The sequence below is a fragment of the Drosophila arizonae genome, chromosome 3 (genome assembly GCF_054131065.1).
Source record: "Drosophila arizonae isolate 15081-1271.41 chromosome 3, UAZ_ARI_1.0, whole genome shotgun sequence".
Classification (NCBI taxonomy): Eukaryota; Metazoa; Arthropoda; class Insecta; order Diptera; family Drosophilidae; genus Drosophila; species Drosophila arizonae.
Window position 1 is genome coordinate 8,710,431 of NC_142923.1, and position 24,990 is coordinate 8,735,420.

General features: G+C 38.1%; 1 protein-coding gene across 1 annotated transcript in view; it reads right to left on the reverse strand.

The window, feature by feature from the left end:
• Positions 1-1,327: 1,327 nt before the first annotated feature.
• Positions 1,328-24,990, reverse strand: part of S (EGF receptor activation regulator Star) — a 38,216-nt gene continuing 14,553 nt past the window's right edge. The window contains exons 3-6 of the mRNA XM_089463960.1: positions 17,459-18,648; positions 6,258-6,733; positions 4,175-4,339; positions 1,328-4,103 (exon numbers count right to left, since the gene is read on the reverse strand). Coding sequence (XP_089320086.1) covers positions 3,870-4,103; positions 4,175-4,339; positions 6,258-6,733; positions 17,459-18,476 — 1,893 coding nt within the window. The 5' untranslated portion in view covers positions 18,477-18,648 and the 3' untranslated portion in view covers positions 1,328-3,869. The remainder of the gene's footprint in view (positions 4,104-4,174; positions 4,340-6,257; positions 6,734-17,458; positions 18,649-24,990) is intronic.

Sequence of the window (24,990 nt, forward strand, 5' to 3'; positions counted from 1 at the left end):
TGTAAAACGAGACTTTAAGGGAATTCAAGCAGCTGTCTTGATTGATTGTGAGATAATGTTATTCCTGGAAAATCTTTTAATGACCAACTTCTGAGCTGTTTCCATATGCCATTGGCTGCGCTACTCCAGCGCCAGCTAACCACCCGCTGACGTTTGACGTAGGTTGACAGCTGTTTGCTTTGGCTGTCACTTAGCTGTTATTGATTTTGCAGCGAAGCTTGCGGAGCGCAACAGTTTGAAAGGCGCAGCTTTCACTTTCGTGCGCAACGTCGCGACGCATCGCAACGCTGGCAACTGCGCCTGTCCAATCGCCAGCCCCGCTGCATCTGTGTTAGTGTGTCAGCGCAACGCGTGCGCGAGCCAAAAGCTTCACCAACAGCCTGTTGCCGAAGCCAAAAACAAAACACAAATGCGAAGAACAAAAGGAAGAAATAATGTGTGTAACGGCGAGCTTCCAAGCAGAGGCGCCACTTCGCTGGAAGGCAGAGGCCCAGACAATGACCGTGTGCCTCCTCACATGCCATCGCGTCGCTCTGCGCTCTGTTGTTCCGCTGCCTCGTTGCTCCACTCTGCTCTGCTCTGCTTTGACATGCGGTGCTAATCCCTATGCGTACCCGCCACTTGCCATAGTTGCGTGTAGCGTATTAATTTTAGCACCCGATAAAACCCAACTGCATACTTAATGCCATTTTAATGAGTTTCCCGTCGCTTTGTTCGTTTCCGGCTTTGGCCTCTTCTGAAGGGGGGATCAATGCTCAATGTCTAAGCTGCTCAGCTAAGTGTTGGCTTTTTGACTTTGACTTACGCCATTTGCTTTTTAACAGGCGCAACAGGCTGTTGTTTTTGTTCCTGTTCTTGCCACAAAATGAAGCGGTACCAAAATGTAGTCTGCTTTTAGGAAGACGCATTAAATGCGAAACTTTTGCAGGATGTCTTAAAGTGGTGGAACAAAAAACAAAAAAAACCTTTCCAATGTCATCGAATGCATCTAAATAAAATTGCCTTTAAACTCGACGAATTGTTAAACGATTGGAAGTTAAGAGTTGATAGCAGCCTTGTGTCTGGAATTTAAATATTTATAAGAATTTTGGCATAATTATTAAGAACTGACAAACCAAGTTTAAACTAATAAAATTAAGACCAAGTTCATTTCTTGGATGTCAATCTAAGTCAAGTTTATCTTCTTATCAAGTTTTATACCAATATTTCAAGCATTAGCCAAGCTTTGTATCGATTAAAAGTTCACTAACATATCGATACAAATTTTTGATTTTAATAATTTTAAAATGGTTTTCATATCTCTATTCGAACATCAAAACACCCAACATTTTATTTTTTACATTTTATGTAAATCTTTATTTTATTCATTGTGTAAATTTTGTTGGTTTTAGTTAATAAATTTTCGTATTTTCCACCATCTAATTTTTTCATTACTTTATTTTTTGTTTTTCTTGTAAGCATGTTTTCTGAATTTGTTGCACGCGTCTAGCTATAGATAGTTTTGATAATATTTTCCACATGTTTCGCATAAGTATAATTGAATCAAGTCATTTGTTTTCATAAGACGAACAATTTACCTCTTTTTTTACGAGATATATATGTATAGATATATATCTATATATTATTATGTATGCTGTGCCAGAAAAAGTCAAATTTCTACATCGTTTAATATAATTTTTTTTAAAGATTTTTTTTTGGAATTTTTCGTTGCTTTATTTATGTTTGTTTATTAACTAACAAGTTTTTTTTTTCGTTTTTTGCTTACGTTTATAAATAATTTCGAGCTTAGCCTTTTTTCTTGTGAGTGTATATGTATGTATGTTTGTATGTATGCATGTGTTGGTGTGTGTGATGCCAAATTAAATATATGTATATATATGATTTAATGTTTAATGAAAATTAAGTCTACTTAAAATTTGGTTAAACGCTAATTTACACAGAAAAAAAAAATACACAACTAAATTTATTAGAACTAATTAGAGCTTGTGTTTAATTAGCGCTAAGCTTAAATTTAAACGTGATGTTTCGTGTGTTGGTGTGTGTGTGTGTATGTGTGTCGTTGAATTATCATTTGTACAAAGCGTTTTATCTTTTTTGTTTAAATAAATTGTGACGGATTTGTTTAGTAACTGTGCGAGTTTTATGCTTGTTTCAGGTGACTTATCTATATAGCACATATAACGGTTTATAGTCTATATATGATCGGCCAGCGCTGACAACATTTATAAGGCAAGTTCAAGAGGCGGCAATTTGTGGTTGACGGTTGTTGCACGTTTTTTCTTGTTTTGTTTAATTGGTTAGTCTAAAAAAATTGTTCGTATTTTTTATCAATTTTAAATTTTATGTTTTGTTTTCTTTGTTTTTTTTTTACAGTCTAAGTAAAAGGCACTGATTTGTATTTAAATATATATATACGGCTGTATGTTTGATTGGTGTGTGTGTGTGTGTGTGTGTGTGTGCGAGGTGCAACGAGTTCAAACACAACAACCGTCATAGTGTGCGTGTTGGTATGTGTATGTGTGTGTGAGTGTGTGTACAATGAAATATACAAAATAATAATACATTATGTAATTACTAAAAATGTAATTAAAATACGCGTGTTTTTTTGTTGTGTTTTAACTCTTTTTGTTTATATCAATTGAAATTATTATAAGTTGTTTTTGTTGTTGTTCTACATTTAATTTACATACATTTATTTGCTAATACATAAAAAATGTGCATGAGAGACTGTGTGAATTTTTTCTGATTTTCTTTTCCATTATTTTTAAGCGCAATTTATTTTGTTTTAATTTTAATTTTCAATTTCATTTTTGATTTTATTCTCTAACTTTTAATATTTATAAAAATTTGCGTTTTTGCTGCTTCTTTTTATTGCTTATTTTTAATTATGAGTATGAGATGAGTTTTGAAAGCAGATTTTGCAATGAGTTTTTGTTTTTTTGTTTATTTTAAGTGTGTTTGTGTGAGGGTATGGGTGTGTGTGTGTGTGTATATGAATGTGCTTGGTTTGTATTTTGGTTCAATAATTTAACATAATTTAAATATTTGTTGTATTTAGTTTATCTGTTATTGTGTCGTTGCTTCTTCTTCTTCACTTATGTTTTACTAAATAAAGCATTCATTAGTTAATAATTTATAGTTGCATAGTTTATGTTTCGTATTGTATTTAAGTTCTAGTACATAGTTATATTTAGCAAAAAGCAGTTACAAATAATAGTTGCAAATTGTTTAAATTTATACATACATGAATCAAGACAAGTTTAGGGGCGCGCCTATATTATTTATATATATTTCGTTAAATATATATATATATATATTTGTAGATAACTATATATATAAAGTATATGGTAGCATAGCTTATAGCAAAAATCATAATACCTTAGCTAGAGCTAGTTTTCTATCTTCTTCCATTCTTTTTCTTTTAATAAAGCATTATAAACATAATTAATGCTTGCAGAAAAAAATTCTATAATATTAAACAATTTGGACACAAAAAAATTAAAGTAGAGAAAAAACAATAATGAATTACTTTTACTTTTTTGTTACTGTTATTAAAGACAAAGAGAAACTAAACATACAATATGCATATATATAAGTATATATATATATATATAAATATATATATATGTACCATAATGGTTATACAGTATGGGTTGTATATAATATTTAACATGTATGTAGATTTATATATATATATATATCGATTGTATATATAATAATTATCATTATAACATAAACGTTTCTTGAGTTTATCGAAAGTATTTCTTTAATGCGCTGCTCTAAAATTTTGTTCGCTTTTTTCTTTTATTTATTTATTTATTATATTTGTAGTGCTTAATTCGTTGTTGTTGCTGCTGCTGTAGCTGCTGTTATTGTTGTGGCGTTTTGAGCAGCAATATATCCTTTTTGCGCGTACGACTGGCGCTGGCATTGAGTCGCTGATAGAAATAGTTGCGTCCGATTTTGCGCTGCAATTTATAGAATTTGCCCGCTAGGAACTTTGTTATGCTCTGCACATAGTCGTGCACATCCTCATGATCCTCCAGCAAATGTATCGAGATAATATCGATTTTGATCTTATCGAAGGGCAACGTCTGCAAGATCTACAATTGGAGAGTGAAGAGATTCATTTGAGTATATCTATAGGTATCGACTATGCATGTGGATTACTCACGTCTAGCTCATGGCCCTGCACGCCAAGGCTGAGCAGATCGTATTCGGTGCGCTCACATGCCAGCATGATTGTGTAGAGCGGAAAGCACTTAACACGCGAATTGAACCACGATGTCTCCTCGTCGTGCAAACTATTTATGCGCACATCCTCATTGTGTATGGTAATCTGTGGAATATATACATTAGTAAGTTATATAATAAATGCCAAGCCATATATACACTGCGCGTCATCAGGTTAGCGCCCCCCTTTACACTCAACCTCAAAGCTAAATAAAATCTAAACTATCAGAGCTCCATCTTTGAAATTTTTTTACATTATACTCCATTTATTTATCTTTAAAATACAAAAAGAATGGCTACTGTAACAATAGGGATTATTTTTTAATATTTTTTTTTTGTAAAATGTACAAAAAACATGTAACAAAAATTTGGTCATCAGATTAGCGCCCCCTGCGCTAAATTCAATTTATTTAAGTTAATGACCAAAAATAACACCGTATTTTAAGCTATTATTATTTTTAAGTAATATTAGTAGTGCGTAGTGCCGTTTTTTGTTTGAAATTACTTCAAAAATTCGATTAGGAGTGGAACTATAAAGTTTTTCAATAATATTCAAGGATATGGTTGGCCAAGCGTGTTCAATACCTTCGATTAACTCTGTCTTTGCACTATAATGCTTTCCGGACTCATATACTTCCTGACCAACCATCCCCAGACGTTTCCAATGATTTTAAGGTCGAGTGAGTATGGTGGCCACTCCATGAGATCAATTTTTTGGCCCTGAATCCAGGACTTCAGGGATTTGGATTTGGATTTGGAGCATTATCATGCTGGGAAATCTAATGCCGGTTTTCAGACAGGTTATAGAAATGCGGAACAGCAGTTTTAAACACGGTGTTATAGTCCTATCCGTTCATGCGCGATGTCAAAAATTGAAGCTTACAAGCGCTGTAGTAAGATATTGCACCCTACATCAATGCCACACCACCCCCCCGCCGCAACGGCTTGGAAACCGTTCCAAATTATGTTCTTCTATGCGTAGGTCATGGATATAATAAATTTAGCCATCAGTTCCTTCCAAATTAAATTTTTCTCATCAGAAAAGCCAACATGCTGCCATTGGGTAGACCACGTCATGTTCGCCCGGCCAAAACTAATGCGTATTTCTTTTCTCAGCATATCGACTGGTGTCTTTTTTTTTACATTCTGTTTCTTTAAGTAATTAACTTTCTTAATTGCTCTTTGGACCGTTGATAAGCTCGTCTTAACACCGATTTTATCCCTAATCTTGGTGGTCGATTCATGGGAATTCGAAGCTTCCCGAACTAATGCTCTTCTATTTCCTTCTGAAATCGCTTGATTATTGCCGCTTATATAGTTTTTTCCATAGTTTTCCCTATTTGTAAGAAAATTGCCACTTAGTTTTCTGTTTTTTTCCTGTTTTTTTCAGCAATTTTATGGTTGCATAGTCTAGATTCAAAGTATGCCTCAATCTTTGATTTTCAACCAAAGATAAAACTGTTTCTTTACCCATACTATAAATATATTGAATGCTTTGAGCTCCACAAAAAATTTGGTGAGTCTAATTGCCAAAATAAGCAAGATAATTACAATTGCATTTGGGGGCGCTAATCTGATGACGCAAAATAAGTGCACACATTTCTTGCGAAAATAGAAAAGAATAGAAAATAAAACATAACGGGTTTTCACTCGCGCTTTTTTTTGGTATGAGAGACATCTCATATGATGATAATGAAATAAAAAAAAAAACCAAGAAGTTGCGTGCAATAGGCAAAGAGAAAAACGTAAAAGAAAATGAGTGTAAGGGGGGGCGCTAACCTGATGACGCGAAGTGTATTTACAAAGTGAAAGCGCTGCCAGGAAAAACAAATTGCAAGTCTCATTTCCCCTATCGAACACGAATCATATCAATAAAGGCTAGCTACATCGAAAATTCAAGCTAACAAGACTTGACTTCTGTGATTTTTCCCTCGCACCTATTTTAATACTCCCTTTATATATATTTTGAGAAACAAATTGCTTTGCCCAGCGGGCTCTCACTTTATCTACAAAAGCGTACTCACCTCTTTGGGATAGGTATTGGGCGAGACACAGGCATGCACCACCTGCATGCGTTGCCTTTGCGCATTCTGTTTGAGCAACGCGAAATACCAGCGCGGCTCCGGCTCCACCAGCACGCCCATCCAATTGAGCTGGTCGCTCAACCAGGGCGCCGTTATGAGATGAGCCAGCGGCCCGCTTAACGACTGGATGACTGCACCATTCAGCTTGCCACCGACCAACTCGGCTACGTAATGCGCCAGCTGATCAGAGACGCTGTTGCCGCTGCTGCTGCTGTTGCCCGTGCCGGCGGGCGGTACAGCAGCGCTGGCTGCTGGCGCTTTCCCGGAGCTGCTGGCGGCGGTGCTTTTGGCCATAGACATATACTTGCGCATATGGATCTGGCGCAGGAATGCAATGAGTGCGGGATCATCTTGGGCCACGCTGTTCAGCTCGTAGTCGCGCGACATATTCAGACGAAATTGCTGATGCCGAATTTCTGCAAAGGACGAAGAGAAGACATAATAATAAGTAAAGCTGTACAAGCAAATAAAGGGGTAGCTTAGATAAAAATCTGAGACATGGTTTAGTGTGTCTTTCGCCTGCTCTTTCCATATCTCTGATCTTGAATGCAATTTCGAATACTCGCTTGAATTATATAAAAGGTTTAACCCCAAAACTTGAACCGGTTTTGTTTATGAAACCTGCTTAGTAGCTTTGATTATTTGCATTGTTTAGTTTAGTTGCTCTTCTAAGTAATTAGATTTAATTAAATGTTGTTGCACCACTGGACGCTGCGCCACCACCAGCCACAGCTGCCGCCGCCGCTTTGACTGCGATGGCGTGCGCTGCATCCACTTCGATACGCTCCGTTGCCAATTGCAGCGCATTGACCAGATTTGCATTGGCCAAATTGAGCACGCGCGAGGGAGATCTACGTGGAACGTCTTGGCAATTGAAACACTGGACAGCATTCGATGCAAGAATGAATATTACATTCTTGTAATAGCTGTACTGAGAGTGTAAATGAATAATATGCTGAGTGTGTTGCAAACTTGTTTAATATTCAAGTGTATGAAAAAAAGTTTCATTGCCAGGTGTTTCAGAGGAAACAGGTAAAGCAGAAATGTTTCAAGCCGAGCTTAATAAAGCTCGATTTGATGTATAATATATATTTGATATATAATATATGTAATGATATATGATATATAATATAATAGTTAAAAGATCAATGAAATTGAAAATGCTTGAATTATGGTTAACTTGTTTCATTTCCAGGCATTCCAGTTGTGTTTTGTCCTTCTGTAGAATATTTATTTACTATAACTAGCTCGAATGTAACCAAAAATTCCAGATAACATGCGTCTCATTTCAATCTTTTTGCTTTTAGCTTTCATCAGAATCTGAACTTTCCATAAATTGTGAAAAATATGTTGTAAATTAGAAAAAATTGCATTAGGAAATCAGATATTTTTCGCTAATGAGATGCCCTGACTACGTGGCATTAGTTTTTGGCCAAAATGTCAAAGTCGAAGGTTAAATGGTGTTGCCAAAAGTGGAATAAAAAAGAAACAAACGCCAAGAACTTTGGCAACGACCTCACCTGACTCGCAAGAGCCTTGAAACTATGCCGCAGCAGCAACAGCAGCAGCAGCAGCGTTCGCTGGGGACCGGCCGGTAGGCACATAAAATATAATGAGCGCACGGCCTTTGATATTTAGCTCGTGAGCCAATTTCCCTGCCCTTTTATTACATACGTACACCTGTATATCTAGCTAGGTATACATATATGGAATAAAAGCCAACCCAACGATTTGCTGTAGTTTAAGTTTTAGTTTCATTCGTCAGTTCACTTTGCGTATTTCATTTGCTTTTCACACTTTCCTTGTGCCAATTTACACTTTTTGTTTCGTTTTACCTGACCATAGCGAATAGCAGAAAATAAAACAACAACAACAATAATAACAACATAAAGTGCTCGTAAAAGCCAATAGAAATTATAATATAAAATGTACTCGTAATTGTGGCAAGTTGGAGAACCGACTGAAGGGGTTATATATATATGTACATATACATATACATATATATCTCGAGAGCCATGGACAGTTGGCAACAGAGCCAAAGAGGCGTGTCGTGACTGAAGGAATGTTAGGTACTATTTGGCATGGAACACAAATACCAATTGGACTAATGAGAGCGTAAGCTGTGAAATTTGGGGCTTATTCTAAAAACTTTTTCTAATACAATTACAAAAAAAAAAAAAAAATAAAAATAAAAAAAAAAACAGACATGGAACACAGAAATAATCACTGGATTAAGCTTTGGCATATTCTTCTATATCAAAAGCACAATTATTATTAAGATCAAGTACAAAGTGAAATGGAACAAAATTTATATTGCTTACCGAATTCCTGCACTAAGTTAATTTGATTTATTTTTAAAAATATGTCAATAAAAATATAATAAATTATTTCGTAGTCTAAAAAGCAATTTCCATTGCAAAACACCATATTTATGTCCAATTCTAAATCAATATATTGAATAATTATTCATATAATTTATCGGAATACCATGGTACAATTTGGAATGGAACACTTTTCATAATTATTTTTATAATTTATTTTCACAATTCTAATATTTATTTAAAAGCACTTATGACTCCGTTCTACTATCCATTATACCAAATGTTGACTTCTATTGATTTTTCATTCCATTAAATCTATTTAATGCTCTTTATAATGATAATCGATAAATCAAGCTCGCACACAAATTTTTATCGCTTCTGTTGTGTGTGGTGCCATTCTTGGCGCCCAACTATGTATTAGCCTTCTACAGTAGTTAGTCAGCTTTTGGGGCCCTCGTTCGCTCGAAGATCGACCCAGTTAGATTAGGCACGGTTCGGCGCGTTAAGGCCAATAAATCAGCGCTGTGCGCGTTATATATTAGCTGTTGGCACTAGACAACATAGCGGCAAAACTATTTAACAACAACAATTGGCTCTTATCGACAACACACACACACACAGACATACTCAATGGAACGACATGGAAACGAGCCATTTGGAATGGTAGCTAAACAAGCAATTACACGTCAAATGAGACCCGGACTTCAAATCGGAGTTGTAGAAATCAATAATAAAAGTGGCAATAGAAATGAATTATACAACAAAGGCCCAAAAAAAAAAAAAAAAAAAAGTGAATAGAGGGAAACGTGGAACGAGGCAACAGGGGCTCTCTCTAAGCATTGCCACACGCAATCCAGGGCATATAACATATAAATATTACACAACAAGGGTAACATTGTCCCCCCCTTAGTAAAGTGAAAGAGGGACAGAGAGAGGGGGAGAGAAAAGTTTCAGCTTTCCCTCACTTTATAGCTGTTTGAATATTCTTTATTAAACAACTTTAAGCGCGCTCGTAATTGAAAATGCATAAAAGTTGTTGTGCCTCTGTCTGTGTTCGTGGCTTTTGTTGAGTTATTGAATAGGGCGTGGTTGCACAAGTTTTCTGCGACTCAGTTACCCTTGGCTAAGGCTAAAGTCCTGGCCCATCGCCCGAGGGCCAGACATCACTCTCAAGTCTCCGTCGCGTCTCCGAGTTTGACGTCTTTAAGTCGGCCGCCGCCGTCGCTTAACCGCAATTAAACTGTTCCTTCGAATTATTTTTTGGGCCATGCCCCGTCATTTGTCTTGCCACCCTGACGACGCGCCGGCCTATTGTACGCACCGGCGATACCCTTCCGCTTGCTTCCCCAACCCCCTCTTGCAAATTAGAAATGTCAGCGATTTTGACACCGAAATTGCTGCGCCTGCGGCCAGATTACACTTCTCTTTTATTTTTCTCTCGTTTTTACCACTGTTCGTTTATAATTGTTCCAATGGGGATTACCATATGCTCGAATTTAGTGGTTTTCAGCCGCAGCTGTCGCTGGTTCACTTCACTCCATTTCATTTCATTAACAAATTGTGGCTAACCCCAGCAGACTTAATGACAGCTAAGCTGATGTTAATCGTTGCTAAGTGCATTTCTCTCTGTGTTCCATTCCATTTAGTTCCTTACCTCGGTTATTCACTTTAGTTATTCAGCTTGACCTTTGCAGCTGTGAATAATTTCTCCTCTATTCCATTGCATACAAATTCCATTAGATATAGTTGTTCTAGTTCTAATTCTCCATTCCATTACATTCCACTCTGAGCCATCAGTTTTTCTTTTATTTATTTCTATTTTATACTTCGTAACTCAATATCTGTCAATGCCTCTTTACAAATGCAGCTGGCTATGTTCCATTCCGTTTCGTTCTTAACTTTTATTGCGCATTCTTAGCTCATATCGCATTTGCTGCGGGTAGACAAGTTTCTAAACCATTCCACTTAACCACTAATCGTCCAATTGCCGCTGAGTTCATGAAATGCGATCTCCCGTTCCTAATAATAAACTCTGTCTATCAGATATCAGATTTCTACCACTAATAGTAGGCATAAATTTCTCTTCTCTCTCACTCTGTTTGTGTATTTTATATTTATATTTTATAGAACTGCGCTGCTCTTGTCTCATAAACTTGGCGCACTTTCCTTTCAAATTACGGCCAGCAGCAGCGTTAATTAGTCCAAGTTTTCACTTGAGCGTTTCATTGCCGTCGCGTTACGTTTTCTCGTGAGGGACAGCAGGTGCAGACGGCGGGGGATTGGCAAACAAATTACTAAATGGTTGTCGTTTTGGCCAAAAGAAAAAGAGGCAAAATAATATTGTTGTTGTTGGCCATTTTATGAGCGCCCAGCGCTAGCAACTGTTTCATATATATGTATTATAATAAACTTTATGGCCATTTTGTGACCGAAAAGTTTATTTTTTTATGTTTTTTTTTTTTTCTTTTTATATATATATATTTACGTTTTTGCGAAATTAACATAAAGGCGGGAGGTTGGCATAGACAATGTTGGGAATCGGAATTGGAAATTCCTTTAATGGTTCAACAATAGCGAAAAATTTGGCCAAAAAATTAACATTTCGACTTTATTGCAGCTGTATAAAAGGAGCATAGGAAATGTTTGAGGTAATTAAATTATAATGTTCCATACCAAGGCATACCGAACCACGCCAAAAATACCAGTAGTGCGATACAATATAATTGTAATCTGTTATTTTTATTTATTTATTGGCTAGCAAATCAAAGATAAAGCGCAAAAGGCGTTGATGGAGCGTTTAACATAATTTAATTGTGTGTTCCATTGCCAACTATACCTAACCTAAAAGCAATTTGGCTCATTATGGAAATTTGAATTTCAAACTCAATTGAAAGGCATAATTTAATAATGTTACAATCAGTAAGCTCTAGAGAAATAGCAAATTTGCATTACAGCTGCGTGACTCGAGGGCTTATCGCATGGCAATTGCCGCAATTGATTGCCCACTTTCGTAAGACAAGGGCACAGGAAAGGAAATATATAAAAGATAGAGTCAGAGACAGAGAGAGAGAGAGAGAGAGAGTGGAGAAGTGAACCTCACACGTTGAAGACGCCACCGCGGCCAAGACATGAAATTGCGCAATTGCTCAAGTGAAACGTAAGCGAGCGGGGGTTGCAAAAAAAAAAAAAAAAAAAAAAAAAAAAAAAAACCTGAAACCCAAATGCGGGTGGCTCTAAGCCACGTACCACAATGAGACGGCGACGGCGCAACCACTGAACCGCTGAACCACGCTGCATGGCAGCGCATGCTGTGATAATGCTCTTTGAGCTTTGCTTTTCACATTGAGCACTCGCTGCGCTTCGCTCGTGGGGGAGTCGTCTCCGATCTGTGATAGACGCCACCAGCGGGGGTGGTTAATGCACAACACAGGCACTCCTATGTATGTGCATGTATGTGTGTATGTATGTATGCACAAAATTATGAATCACTAGACGATACCACAGGACGGCAACGACATCCGGTGGGCGGGGCAGGGATCGCTCGTATTATAGTAATACGTGTGGCAAAGGCTGCTTAGAATTGCAGGCAGCGAACGCAACGGGGCGTCGAAATTGTCGCCGGGGCATGCTACTTGTCGCAGCGTGCTGCTGCTTAACGGGAATTAAGTCATTATAGTGTGTGCGGCAATGTATGTGTTTGAGTGTGTGTGAGTGTGTGCGTTGTGTTTTTCCCTTGCACATATCAATTAAAGCTGCAATTTGCAAATTGCCTTGGCAGACGTGTGAAGCCTAATGCCTGATTAACATCATTAATGCCCTGTGATTCGATTAGTCAAACGCCACGCCCACAGCACTTGGCCCACAAAAATAAAATTATATACATATATATATATTGTATGCCTGAGAGAAGGCAACCAAATGCGGTGGCAACGTTTCAAGATTTGGGCTAATGCGATTTATGCTCGTGCTGCCGCTGCTTGCTTTTCTTTTCTATTGCCGCAGGTGGGGCTAATGACATTTGCCAGACGTCAGACGAATGCAACCTGCAAAAAGGCAATGCCAAGAATCGTGCAGCTGCGGCCACGCGATGTCAACAATGCTAAAATGTGGCAGCGTCGGCGCCCCGCCCACCCATAACGCCCATTTCAGAGCGGCGAGGGCGTGGCAGTAGCCAGAGTGCAGTTGCTATAAGTCGAAGGTGCGCCAGGGCATGCGATAAGTAGGCTATGTGTAGGAGAAACAGCGAGAGAATACGAGAAAGTAACAGAGAGGAAGAGGCGAAAGAGAAGGGAGGAGACAGGGGGGATGTAATGTTAACATAGCATAAAGTGTGGCATGCTAAATTGCAATGAATCAAGTTTATAAGCAAGTTCAATGAGCTATCACATCATAGGAATAAATTTTAATTTTATAAATTATAATTTTATTTTATATGGTATTACATTCATTGAAACAAATTTAATAATAAACAAAAAATTTAAAATTTCATTATATACATATGAACATATATTAATGATGAACTCTTTAAATATAAATTCTGTAAACACTCAAACGATTTCAAAACATCTTTAATGATTATCGAGCAGGTAACTGTTTGGTAATATCTTATGACTAATAGAAGCGATTGCAATAAGTTCAGGCAAACATACAGATAAGAAATATTTAGATAAAACGCAATAGTTGTCATTAAAAGCCAATGTATATGAACAACGAAAAGATAAGATTAGTTGAGCAATGCAAAAGAGAATGGAAAGTTTTCTTTCTCAACATATATTTCTTTTTGATTGAACCACACCGCACACACTCATCATATATCATCATTATCATAATCATCATTATTATAATTATCAACTGGATGGATCCATGATTAAGTAGCGCTTCAAAGCTGAAACGTGACATTTACAACGAGTTCGGGGATTGTAAAAGAGGCCGAGGACGCGGGCTCAAAGAGAAATGTTGTAACAACAAGAACAGCGTAGGCAAGCACAAAAAATATACACACACACGCACACACACAAAATATATATACAAATTTTAAACTAGATAAACGAAAAGAAAGAGAAAGAGAAGACGCCAATGTCTAGTCTGGAATTTTTGTTTGTTTCATTCTGTAAAGTCATGGTCGAGGTTTTTTTTTTTTAGATCTGAAATGCGCTTTGACTTTGAAGCCGCCACACGAATTTGTCACTTTAATAAGCGCATTTGGGTTCACATTCTTCAACTACTTTTTCTTCAGCTGCTTCTTCTCTTATTTTGAATGATTTGAAGTTTTCGTCTGGGCTGCTTGAACCCAATCGGCAGCAGCCGCAGCAACCTTTGTGCCACACGGGCGAAACGTGTTCAAATTTATATGCGGCTTAGCGGCTGCGGCTGCGGCGCGACTCCGACTCCGACTGCGGCTAATTTATGCACAGCATGGTCATATTTGTAATATTATGGGTTATGAATCCGACGTATGGCTCGTATAAACCTAATAGAGCCATCAATGGGCTATAAAACTAGAGCTGCCAGCCAAAAAGAAAACACACATTCAAGCGACAGCGGAGAGCTGTCAAGCTGCTCCGCCAGCCAACTGGCAGCTGCCACGCCCAGCAGCCCCAGAATTACAGTTGGAGCCAAGCCCCGTCTAGTCGACGTGGCGGCAGAGTTCAAAAAACACACACAAAAACAAAAAAAAGCAAAGAAAAAGCACATGTAAAGAAAGAAAACTAAAACAGCAGCCAGCCTTAAAAAGTGGGTGGTTATCAGCTGACTAACAGAGTGACTGATTGACGGATTGACTGACTGTCTGCCTGGCTGACAGACTGCTAACTGCAATTTGGCAGCGACTTTATCGACTTTTAATTCGCTGCACAATTTGCATACATTTTAATATTTATTTTAAGACAAAGGCGCGCTGCTGCGGAAGGAATCGATCCAAGCTAAAGGAAGCACACTACAACAACTACAAGAACAACAACAACAACTAAGAAAGCTGTTGACAACAGAAACAACAACTGACGACAACGAGCTGCGAAAATTACTTGTGCTTGAGCGGAATTCGCAATGCACTTCTTTGGCAGCAACGCACAGTGGTTGCGATACGCACAATCAATTAATGAAAATATTTTATGAATGAAAAGTAAAATATATTTAGATGCTGCATTCAATTCTTATTAACTTCCCATTTATTTGATTTTGATTTATTTTACTATTTTCAAAGAACTATCTCAGACTTCGACTTGAGACTCAAGCTTTAATAGTATTAGACTCATAGCCTCATTTTGCCTATACTTAAATCTAATCCTGTATTTTCAGCTCCAATTTTCAATAGTGTTATTTTTATTTATTTAATATTTTCTAAATTCAAAAATGTTGTATACAATTTTTTATTGTATGACTGTCGATATTTTAAATAATTTTGGTAATTGAAAAAAAGAGGAAAAGAAATGAAACTAAATCCATGTAAAACCTTCATTAGATTATAGCATTCAATGTGTTTATGTTAATAACAGCTCTAATACTGTACTAAAACTTACATCAAATATAAGAAACTATACAAACACAACTTATATAAAATTCCTTTGTTTGCTCATATTTTTTCAAATCAAATCAAAATGGACATATTTTGATTGATTTGCCACCGCATTAAGCATACATTGAGCCACTGTGCAATCAGACTGAGGCTGCTGCCTCACAGCTGCTCAGTAATACACACTACTCACAATGGAGTGCCATTGATATATTTTGGGTCTCATTGAAGCAAAGGAGAAAGAGGCGTGTTTATTTCTCTTTTTTTACTTCTGCTGATTTCTTCTTCTTAACCACTCGTAGTTCGCCCTTAGTCACTTTGGGGGTATGAGTCAGCGACTGGTGATCCATCAGGCACTACGAAATAGCCACTGGGAGTGGGGATACAGAGAATTCTCTTAATTCATATGCAAAAACCAATTTCGCTGCTCGTGCGCTTTCATTGAGAAAACGGCACAAATTAAGCAAATTTATTTTGCCCTGTACTAGAGGCAAGAGACAAGTCCAAATACGACTATATAGCTGACTGACACTATGCACATGTGTATATTCCACATGCGACGACGACATCGGCGCAATAAAAACAAAATATTTTAGCGAATTAAAAGAAAATTGCCTCATCCGACAGTTATGCGAGGCTGTTCGTCCGTCCGTCTAGCTGTCTGCCTATATAATTTGGATAGATGTAACTATAAAGCTAGCAAATCAGCAAATAAATGACTCATGCCTAAATAAATCTACTAAACTAGGCTTTTTACTAACTAGCTAGTCCAGCTTTAGTGCCCTGGTGGGTGTATCAATTAAGGCAAGGTTTCTCAATTTCTCAATTAAAGCTAGCGTCTTTCTTTCCCTAGCTCGATGTATGCGATGTACATTATTTGAATCTGACGAATTCTGGTTGGATATTCGAGTACAAAGTAAATTACACAACTCTGAGTAATTCAGTTTTCCTTAATTTTTTCTTAACAAGGAAAGTCTTTGATTTAAAGAATATAATAAAGGTTAGAGAATATATTCCAAAACTCTAGTTCAGTATAGTACTTGATAGAGTATCTGTAAATCTTCAGGTTTTCCACTCTGCTCCACAGCACACACTTTTACTTGCAACACTTGAGCTTCGAATTGAGGCCCCAATGCAGTAGCCATACTGACTCTAGCTGTTTCTGCCGTTTGCTGTTAACTGTTTGCTCTTTGAGCCATTCATCAAATGGCAAATTAGAAATTCTTTTGGCGTTGCAGCGGTGGCCTTTGTAGCCAGGCACGTGTCGCCGTGGATGACGTTATGACAGCAGCTGCGCCACGGCTGTTGCCAAGTGAGACCTCATCAGACAACTTTGTTTATTGTTTGCTGTTGTATATGTATATATACATATATATATTTTATTTTATTTTTTGTTGACAGGAAGCGCCACTGCGCCAAGCCAAGAACTACAAAAAAAAAAAAAAAACAAAAAAACAAAAAAATGCAGAGACCCAAAAAAAAACAAGAGAAAAAGATCTATGACAAAAGATGCGCTAAGCATAAACTAAGCAGGACAGCGAGGACTCGGGGCTAGTTAGAAGGATGCGTAAACTAATCTGAAAAGTGTGCCCAGGAAAGGACAGCAGACAGCCAAAGGCAAACACAGCCTACATCCGGTGGAAGCAAACACAAGAGAGAGAGAGAGAAAAAAAAGAACGTGAAAGAAAACTTATTTCACAAAAAACTCAAATTTAAATGAAGAAAGAAAAAAATAAACAGATGAGACATATGCCAAAGATATCATATTTATATGAATATATATATGACTATAATGTGGAGCTGAACAGAACGAAGATTAGATACCCTAATGGAAAGATTAGGATAATATATATGATAAGATAAGCTTACTAAACTGCATTTTCAAATTTGTTTTTGCTTCAGGTAGACGATTGGCCCTGAGCTATAACCTATATGATATGCTAACTTTATGAAAGATTTATGATACCCTATACCAAGCTATTGAGTTATTAAGATGCAATCTCATAGATATAGCCACATATATATAAATATACAGTAGAATCCGGTTATACCGAATCCGCTTATAGCGTCTGTACGGTTATATCGACGAAAATTCGGGTCCCCAGACAAGCTTTTATGAGCAAACTTATACGGCTATAGCGATTTCTGTGTATAACAACGGTCACTTGAGGGTCGCTCTAACCGGATTCAGCTGTACTAACTGATACCAACAATTTTTAATTTCTCAATTTCCCCAACAGTTTTGGAATACCTTCAGAGTTTAGAGTATATGGTCCAATGACAACTTAGGAGTGTGTATTTTGTCTCACCTGTCGTGTCCATGTAGACAATTAACGTGGCAAAGACCAGCGCAAACGAGAGCAGGCACAGGGCAATGGGCAATAGCTGGCGATACGGTGACGGGCTGGAGCGCGGATCAAGTTTCTTGCTCTTGTACGAGGAGGAGCCGTTGGCACCACAGCCCGCTGCAGCAGCAGCAGCGGCCGCCGCATGATGATGATGATGGTGATGATGATGCTGATGCTGTTGCTGCTGCTGGCGACTGTTGCTCGACTGTTGTTTCTGGTGTGGCTGGTGGTGGTGTGTGGCTCCAATTGCTGCTGCTGCCGCCGTCGCTGCTGCTGCGGCTTTCGACTGCTTGTGGCAGCAATGCTGATGGCTGTGCTGCAATTGCAGCTGCAACGGCGCCGTTCGCGTGGGCGTCGACAGCGGCGATGAGACGGTGCTGGCCGATGGTGAGCTCAATACGCTGCTCAAGTCGCTAATGGAACCAGTTGAAGCGGCACACGTGGAGGCAGCAAATCCCACACCACCACCACCTCCTCCCCCTCGGTCCAGCTGTTTGTGCGGCATTTGTCGGCTGTGGCGCTTGTGGCGCAACTGCACATGATCCGTCTCATCGTAGCCAATGTCTTTGGTTGTTGTTGTTGGTGTTGTTGTTGATGCTTGCCTCACAATCTGCTCCTGGCCAAAGTTGACATCATCCACATCCTCACACTCGATGTCATCATCATCGTCCACAGCCGCCAAATTTGTTCGCGCTGGCTGCGTTTTACGCGTGTGACAAGAATCGCTGCCACTCGCTGTTGCCGTTGCTGCTGTTGTTGTTGCTGTTGTTGCTGCTGTTGCTGCTGTTGCTGCTGCTTTGGCTGCCGCTGCTGCAGCTGCCAGCGCCGCACAGCTTCGGCTGAGTGTATACTTTTTGGGCGTATTCTTCCGCCTGCTGCTGTTGGCGCTGCCGCTCGCTGCGGCGACTGTGGAGCTGCTTGGCGCTGCCAGCTGCTCAGCGGCCAGCGCTGGATGCGCCGAATACACTTGCTGTGGCATAGTTAATTTTCTGCTCCTCTAAAGCTTGGACTACTATATATATCTCTCTCTCGCCTGTATCTCTCACTACTAGTCACTCCTCCTTCGAGTGTCCTATTGTGACTGTTTAGCTCCTCTCCTGTTGGCTGCTGTGGCTAATGCCGCGTTTTCTGCATCCTGGCAACCGACACGACTGCAAGAAATAAAGAAAAAGAGATTCCAATTAGTTTTGTGTGTTTGTGAAAAAGAGTCGCGGTGCTGTTGGAGACGGAATGATCTACCTAATAATACCCTATAATGCATTAGATGTATATAAACAAGCATTAGACATTAGACAATAATAATTAAAATTATTTTCATTATAGCATAAATCAATTCCAAAAATAAATTTTTTTTTAATTTCCTTTTTTTTTAATTGTAATTTTATATTGTCTTTTTAAACATTTTTTTATTATTATTATTTTATTTTTTTTTTTTATTCTGTTATGTATAAATTAAAAAAAAATTATTTTAATATTTCTTAATTTATTGTGATTATGATTGTATTTAAAATGAGTTATTATTTATTTATTTATATTTATTATTGTTTTATTATTATATTATAATTATTGTTTAAATATTTAAAATTTACTTTTATTTATTTATTTCATATTTATATATATTTCTCTACATCCCATTAATATACTCTATACTAACTAATGATACTGGGCATATGAAAACTAATTTGGTAAAGTGCATTGAACTGAACTCAAAGATTGAGCCCAGTCCCAGAGCCTGTACAGCATCCTTCGACTGAGCTGTGCGTGTGTGTTGGCAGGGTAATCTTTTGTTAGCTGTCTGCGCTGGGCTGCTGTCTGATCTCATTTGCTGTTTTATGAATAGGCAAAAATACATTCAACAAGAAACGAAAAAAAAAATAACACCAAGAAACGAAAACGTACCCAAAAAAAAGTAAAAAAAAAAAAAATTCAACAAGAGCCCAAGAGCAAAAGTCGTCGCCGGCGACGGCCCAAAAGAAATTGAATACAAACTGCACCACCTGTCAAAAATCGAGCGACGAGCACTGCCAGACGGTGGTGCTGCAGGAACAGCAGCAGCGGCAGCAGCAGCTCGAGTCTTTAAGTGGTAGAGCAGCAGCAGCGATAGAGAGCGAGGGAGAGGGATACGAAGAGGATGAGGGAGACGAGGTGAGGTGCGAGGGGTAACTGAGACGAAACGGAGCGATTGCTAAAGAATTTCAACAACAACGCGCGGTATTTTGTGAACCAAATTAAAAAAGACACAGAGCCAGCCACAGAGCGAAGGGAGAGGAAGACAGAGGGCGAAGAGAGGAGCCGAAGGGTCGAGTGGGGAGTTGCGGAGCAAGAGGCATTGCAGCGAGGCATGAGAATTATAAATGGAAAACATTGACGCGCAGCAGGCAGAAGTGGCAGAGGGCAGAGGCAATGGAGCCGCAGAGGTGGAGGAGAGAGATGGAGCAGCATAGAAGGTGGAGGAGTAGGCAGCGGCAGTGGCAGTTGCTGTCAGTTGTACTCGCTGCTGCTCTCGGTACTCGATACTCTCGGTACTTGGCTGTGCGCCTGCGCAACAGACGCTGTGCAAGCGAGACAGCAAATGCACAAGAGCGAAGTTAGAGAGACACAGCAACAGCAGAGGTTGCGATCCATAGAGCGGCAGAGGGGGTGAGCAAAGCGAATCGAGTTCATCAACTGTGGCAGGCAGCAGATGTTTTTCCAATGTTTGGGCGGCTGTTGCTTGGTCGCGTTTTTTCTCTCTCTCTCTCGCTCCCTCTCTCTGACCATGCTGCTGTTGTTGCTGTTGTTGTTGTTCTGTTGTTATTCATTCTGGTAGTTGTTGCTGTTGTTGTCTGCTGCTCGTTTTTGCTTTATGAACCATAACGTCTTCGGCTTGGGTTTTTTTTTTCGTTGTTGTTGTTGTTGCTGCTGCTGCTGCCTCCTTACAGCGTCTGCTTGGGGCAAGGCTGACCAAACGTTGTCCGGCCAACGATACCCGTCGCCCGTTTTCATTTCAGCCATTTGCGCATTCATTTGACCATTACGCGTACGCTCCTACCCAAGACCCACAGCCACAACGACTGCCCGAGACCCAATCCCAACAAGTCGCAGTCTTATATATGTATATACACTCATGATGAAAATAATAAGTACACCCAAAATTTTTTGAAGATTCTGTCATAACTAATTAATTTTTGATATTTTTGAAAAAAAATCGATGGTAACTTTAAGAGAGCAATCTGGCAATATGATGCATGCAAAAAAAAAAATTATATTTCCCCCTAAATTCATAGTAGTCACAATAAACTGAAATGGGCCTGCTGAAAATAATAGGTACACTCCATTACTTCAGCCAGAAAAAAAAAGTTTAGAATAAGAATGATTTCTTTTATTGTTGTAAAATAGTAGGTAACCTTCCTACAGATGTTTGATGTAAAAAAAAATTATCAATATCATATGTAGATGGGTCGAAATATTAATTGTTCGAGTCAGGAACGCAGAATTGCTAAAAACCTTCGAAGGAATGGCAAATCTTTGCGTGAAATTGCGAAACTGATGAACAGATCTCTTAACGTTGTGCAAAATGCTTTAAAGATGCACAATAAAAAGAGAACACGTGGAAGTCCATCGAAAACCACACTAGAACTGGACCGACGCATTATAAGGATTGCAACTTTTCCGACCCTTTGAAATCTTCAAAGGTCATTGCTTCCGTAATAGATAATATTATTAATGCTTCTTCAATTAGGAGATGACTACATATGGCTAAACTATCAGGTCGTATCGAAAAAATGGTTGAAATTATTGCGCACCAAAAATTTTATGATGATGCAAAATTTTGCTAAAGACCACATCACCTGGGAAGGATCTGAAAGTAAAAAAAAGTGGCATATTATCCTATTTAACGACGAAACCAAAATTTGCCATTATAGAAATGACTATTCCAGGCATGTAAGACTCCTTACAGGTAAAGAATTCGATCCTCGCTACACAAAAAAAATAGTGAAGCATGTCGGTGGAAACATTATAGTGTGGGGCTGCTTCTGTATCGTCTGATTTTCCTAATATCTGACGTTATGAGAGTAGCAGACTACAGGGATATTTTCGAAAATATAATGTTACCATATGCTGAGGATAACATGAATCTGCGCTAGATTTGACAACAAGATAACGGCCCGAGACACTCGTCTACAATAGAATAAGCTTGGCTCGAGGTTAGTAAGGTGGACACTCTCGCTTGGCCCAGTCATTCCCCTGATCTGAATCCAACCGAAAACGTGTGTAGTGCATTGATAAAGCAGATGGTAAAGAAAAAGTGTGACATTAAACGCCAAATAATGGACTGTGTCCAAGAAACCTGTAGGAAGATTACGAATGGGACCTGCCAAGCTTTAAATAGGAGTATGACCAATCAGATAAAAAATTTGTATGAAAATAAAAGAGGATATACAGGATATTGATCCAAAAATATAATAGCGAAAGATTTTGAATGATTTGAAAATCAAAAAATTAAATACATCTTACGAAAGTAAAGTGTACCTATTATTTTTGTCAAGCACAAAAAGCTCAATTTTTGTTTATTTGTTTGTAACTTTTAAAAAAATAATATTTTTTTTTCCAAATTTATGTATTTTCATTAATATATACCTAATACACAAATGTGCATTTAAATTTTCATGTTAAGGGCAGTAGAAAAAATGTTTTGCTAAACTAAACTCAAAAAAGTTTAATTTTAAGGGGTGTACCTATTATTTTCATCATGAGTGTACATACATATATGTTTTGATTTGCTGGAATTTGTTGAAACATATAGCCAAAGCCGTTGCCGGACCTGTGATTAAATGCAGTCCGTCGCTGTTGCTTCTGCATTTAATGATACCTTCTGCAGGAGTCTTTAAATGATATGATTCTCGGAATGTGCTCACTCGATCTGAATGAATGCAGGTAATATATTAAGCCAACTGCAACAATATAAATGATAAACGTTTTTGCTCTGGACTGTAATCTAAGCTGCAGCATGGCATTTAATGGAATTTATAGCAATGGAGCTATTTTTTGAGGCACTCTAATTTTAATTTTAAATTTATACATTTTATTTATTTTTTTTTTTTTTTACATTTAAATTTTTTTTTTTTTTTAATACAAAAAAATTTACAAAAGAACAAACAAAAATATATATTTTATTACATTACTATTTATACATTTTGTGTACTCAGAAAACCATTTCACTTGCCCTCTACATTAACTGGGTAATTTATAAAATGTGCTCTCATTTTATATGGTTTTCATTTTATATTTACTTATGGCCTTATTAAAACTGGAGTAATTTTAACTAAATGTTCATTTATGAGCCATCAATTAGCTCCTTTTCTTTCTCTCTCTTTCTCTCTCTCTCTCTCTCTCTGCGGCTTAATAAACAAATAAATGAACTTTAATAGCCCCCTTTAAATGTCGTTAGCTCCCTTAATCAATCAACTTCAATTATTTCTGATTGCCCGAAACTAATATAAATTTGGTTTTAATGCACTCGCTGAGATCAATAGACTCTGCACTTTCACAACTTTAAATTGAAAATCTCATTAATGACTATATTACCAGCAACAGTTCCAAATAAAACTTAATAAAAAAAAATCAAAACGAAAACATTTTAATTGTTTACATTAAAGTTTGTTTCTTTCTTTTTTATTTGAACCGCTTGCTGCAGCTTCCACCTTTCTTAATTCACTTTATTAACGGCGTGACGCAAGTCGCAATTCAAATGTATTTTCACAGCTTAAATCTGTTTATGATTGAAAATGAAAGAGAGAGAAGAGGAAAACACACAGACATACACTTTAATGAGCTTTTAATTTAGTAATTAGTTTGGAACTGCATTCGATTTGTTTTGCAGCGATCGCAGCGTATAAAAGTATCTATGTGCTGCCCAATGTATCTCATGGATACAAAAGTGCGCGCCGTGTGATTTACAGCCATGTCACACAGCGCATTAAATCGATCGATTAAAACTGGAGAGATTCTCGCTGTGAGCATATGCAAGAGTGTGCGAGTGCTCATGACTCTCGGTATGTGTGTGTGTGTGCATGCTTGTATAGCTTTCGTATTTGTGTAGCCTTGTGTGTTATTTTATTTTATTTTATTTTTTTCTGGCGTCGCTTTCATTGATGTTGAGCTCTTTTTTCTGCTGCCTTGCTTTTTATATCTTATTCGTCTGCCGTCTGTCTGGTGAAAATTTGTGCGACATGCGAAAGAGATTTTAGGTGACAGCGGCGCCACCTAAAAAGAGCAACGGAAGCTCTATAAGACGATGATTTATATTATCAAATGAAGTGAGAAGAGTTCAAGTAGAAGACGTGTCAGCAGAATGAAGAAGTACATTTGGAGTTGGGGTATTCCGTTTAGTAAGCAACTTATTTGTGTGTATAAAAGTTTTTTTTGAAACCTAAGTTCTTCATGTATTTGAATTTTTTAAATGTTCAATATAATGACTCACTCAATGAGACATTTAATTATATATGGAATTTGTAACATTTGATCGATATACAAATCAAATAAACTATCGATTAATTTGATTATTACACAGGCTATTCCTAATAATATACGTACATCAATCCACTAAAATCCTACTTAGTCACTGGATTCTTTCCGATTATACAGACCTCAGTTTCCAGCTATAGTTTAAACGATTTGGTTCGGGTTCATTGCAATCAATTTCTGCATTATGTGTGGTGCGACATATTTTGCGCCCTGACTTCCAAGAATTCGCTAAACAAACAAACAGCCCAGAGGCAACAGCGTGCTGTCCAGGGGCAAGGCGAGCAGACAACATGTTGCCGAGCTGGCGATAGAACCAGCCCAACATGCCACAAGAACAATGTTTTGCGGTTAATGATCGTGCGACGACCAACGTTTCAAATGTAACAAAAAAGAGAAATACAAGCAAGCAGAAGAGTAACAACAGCACACAGGTACAAAGAGAGATCGAGAGGGAGTGAGAAAGGCACATACATATAGAGAGAGACAGAGATCCAGGGGGGGGGAGGGAGGCAGGGTGAACTTAGAGAACGGCACAAGACATTTTGATAAACATTTACAAACGCACTGAAGCAGAAACTTCATAGCCACATCCAAACAACAGCAACAACAACGACACGAGGTAACCACCAAGTCGAAGACTATAGCAACAACAACAACGAGAATAAAGACGATGACAGCCAACCAAGTAAGAAATGAGAGAAGCGAGGAGAAGAGCAGCAACAACAGCAGCAGAAACAAAAAACAACAACAGAAGAAGAATATGCTACGCTTTTAACCATATGGTTTATTTATACAACAACAACTCGACACACAGTGGTAGCAACAAAGTGGCAGACAATAAAAATGCAATTCTAAAAAACCAACAACCAACACTAACAACAACAGCAACAATAGCAGCAGCAGCAGCAGCAGCAACAACAACAACAACAACCACAGTGCAACGACTATCATCGTCCACAAAATGTTGCTTGGAATTTAGCTGCTAC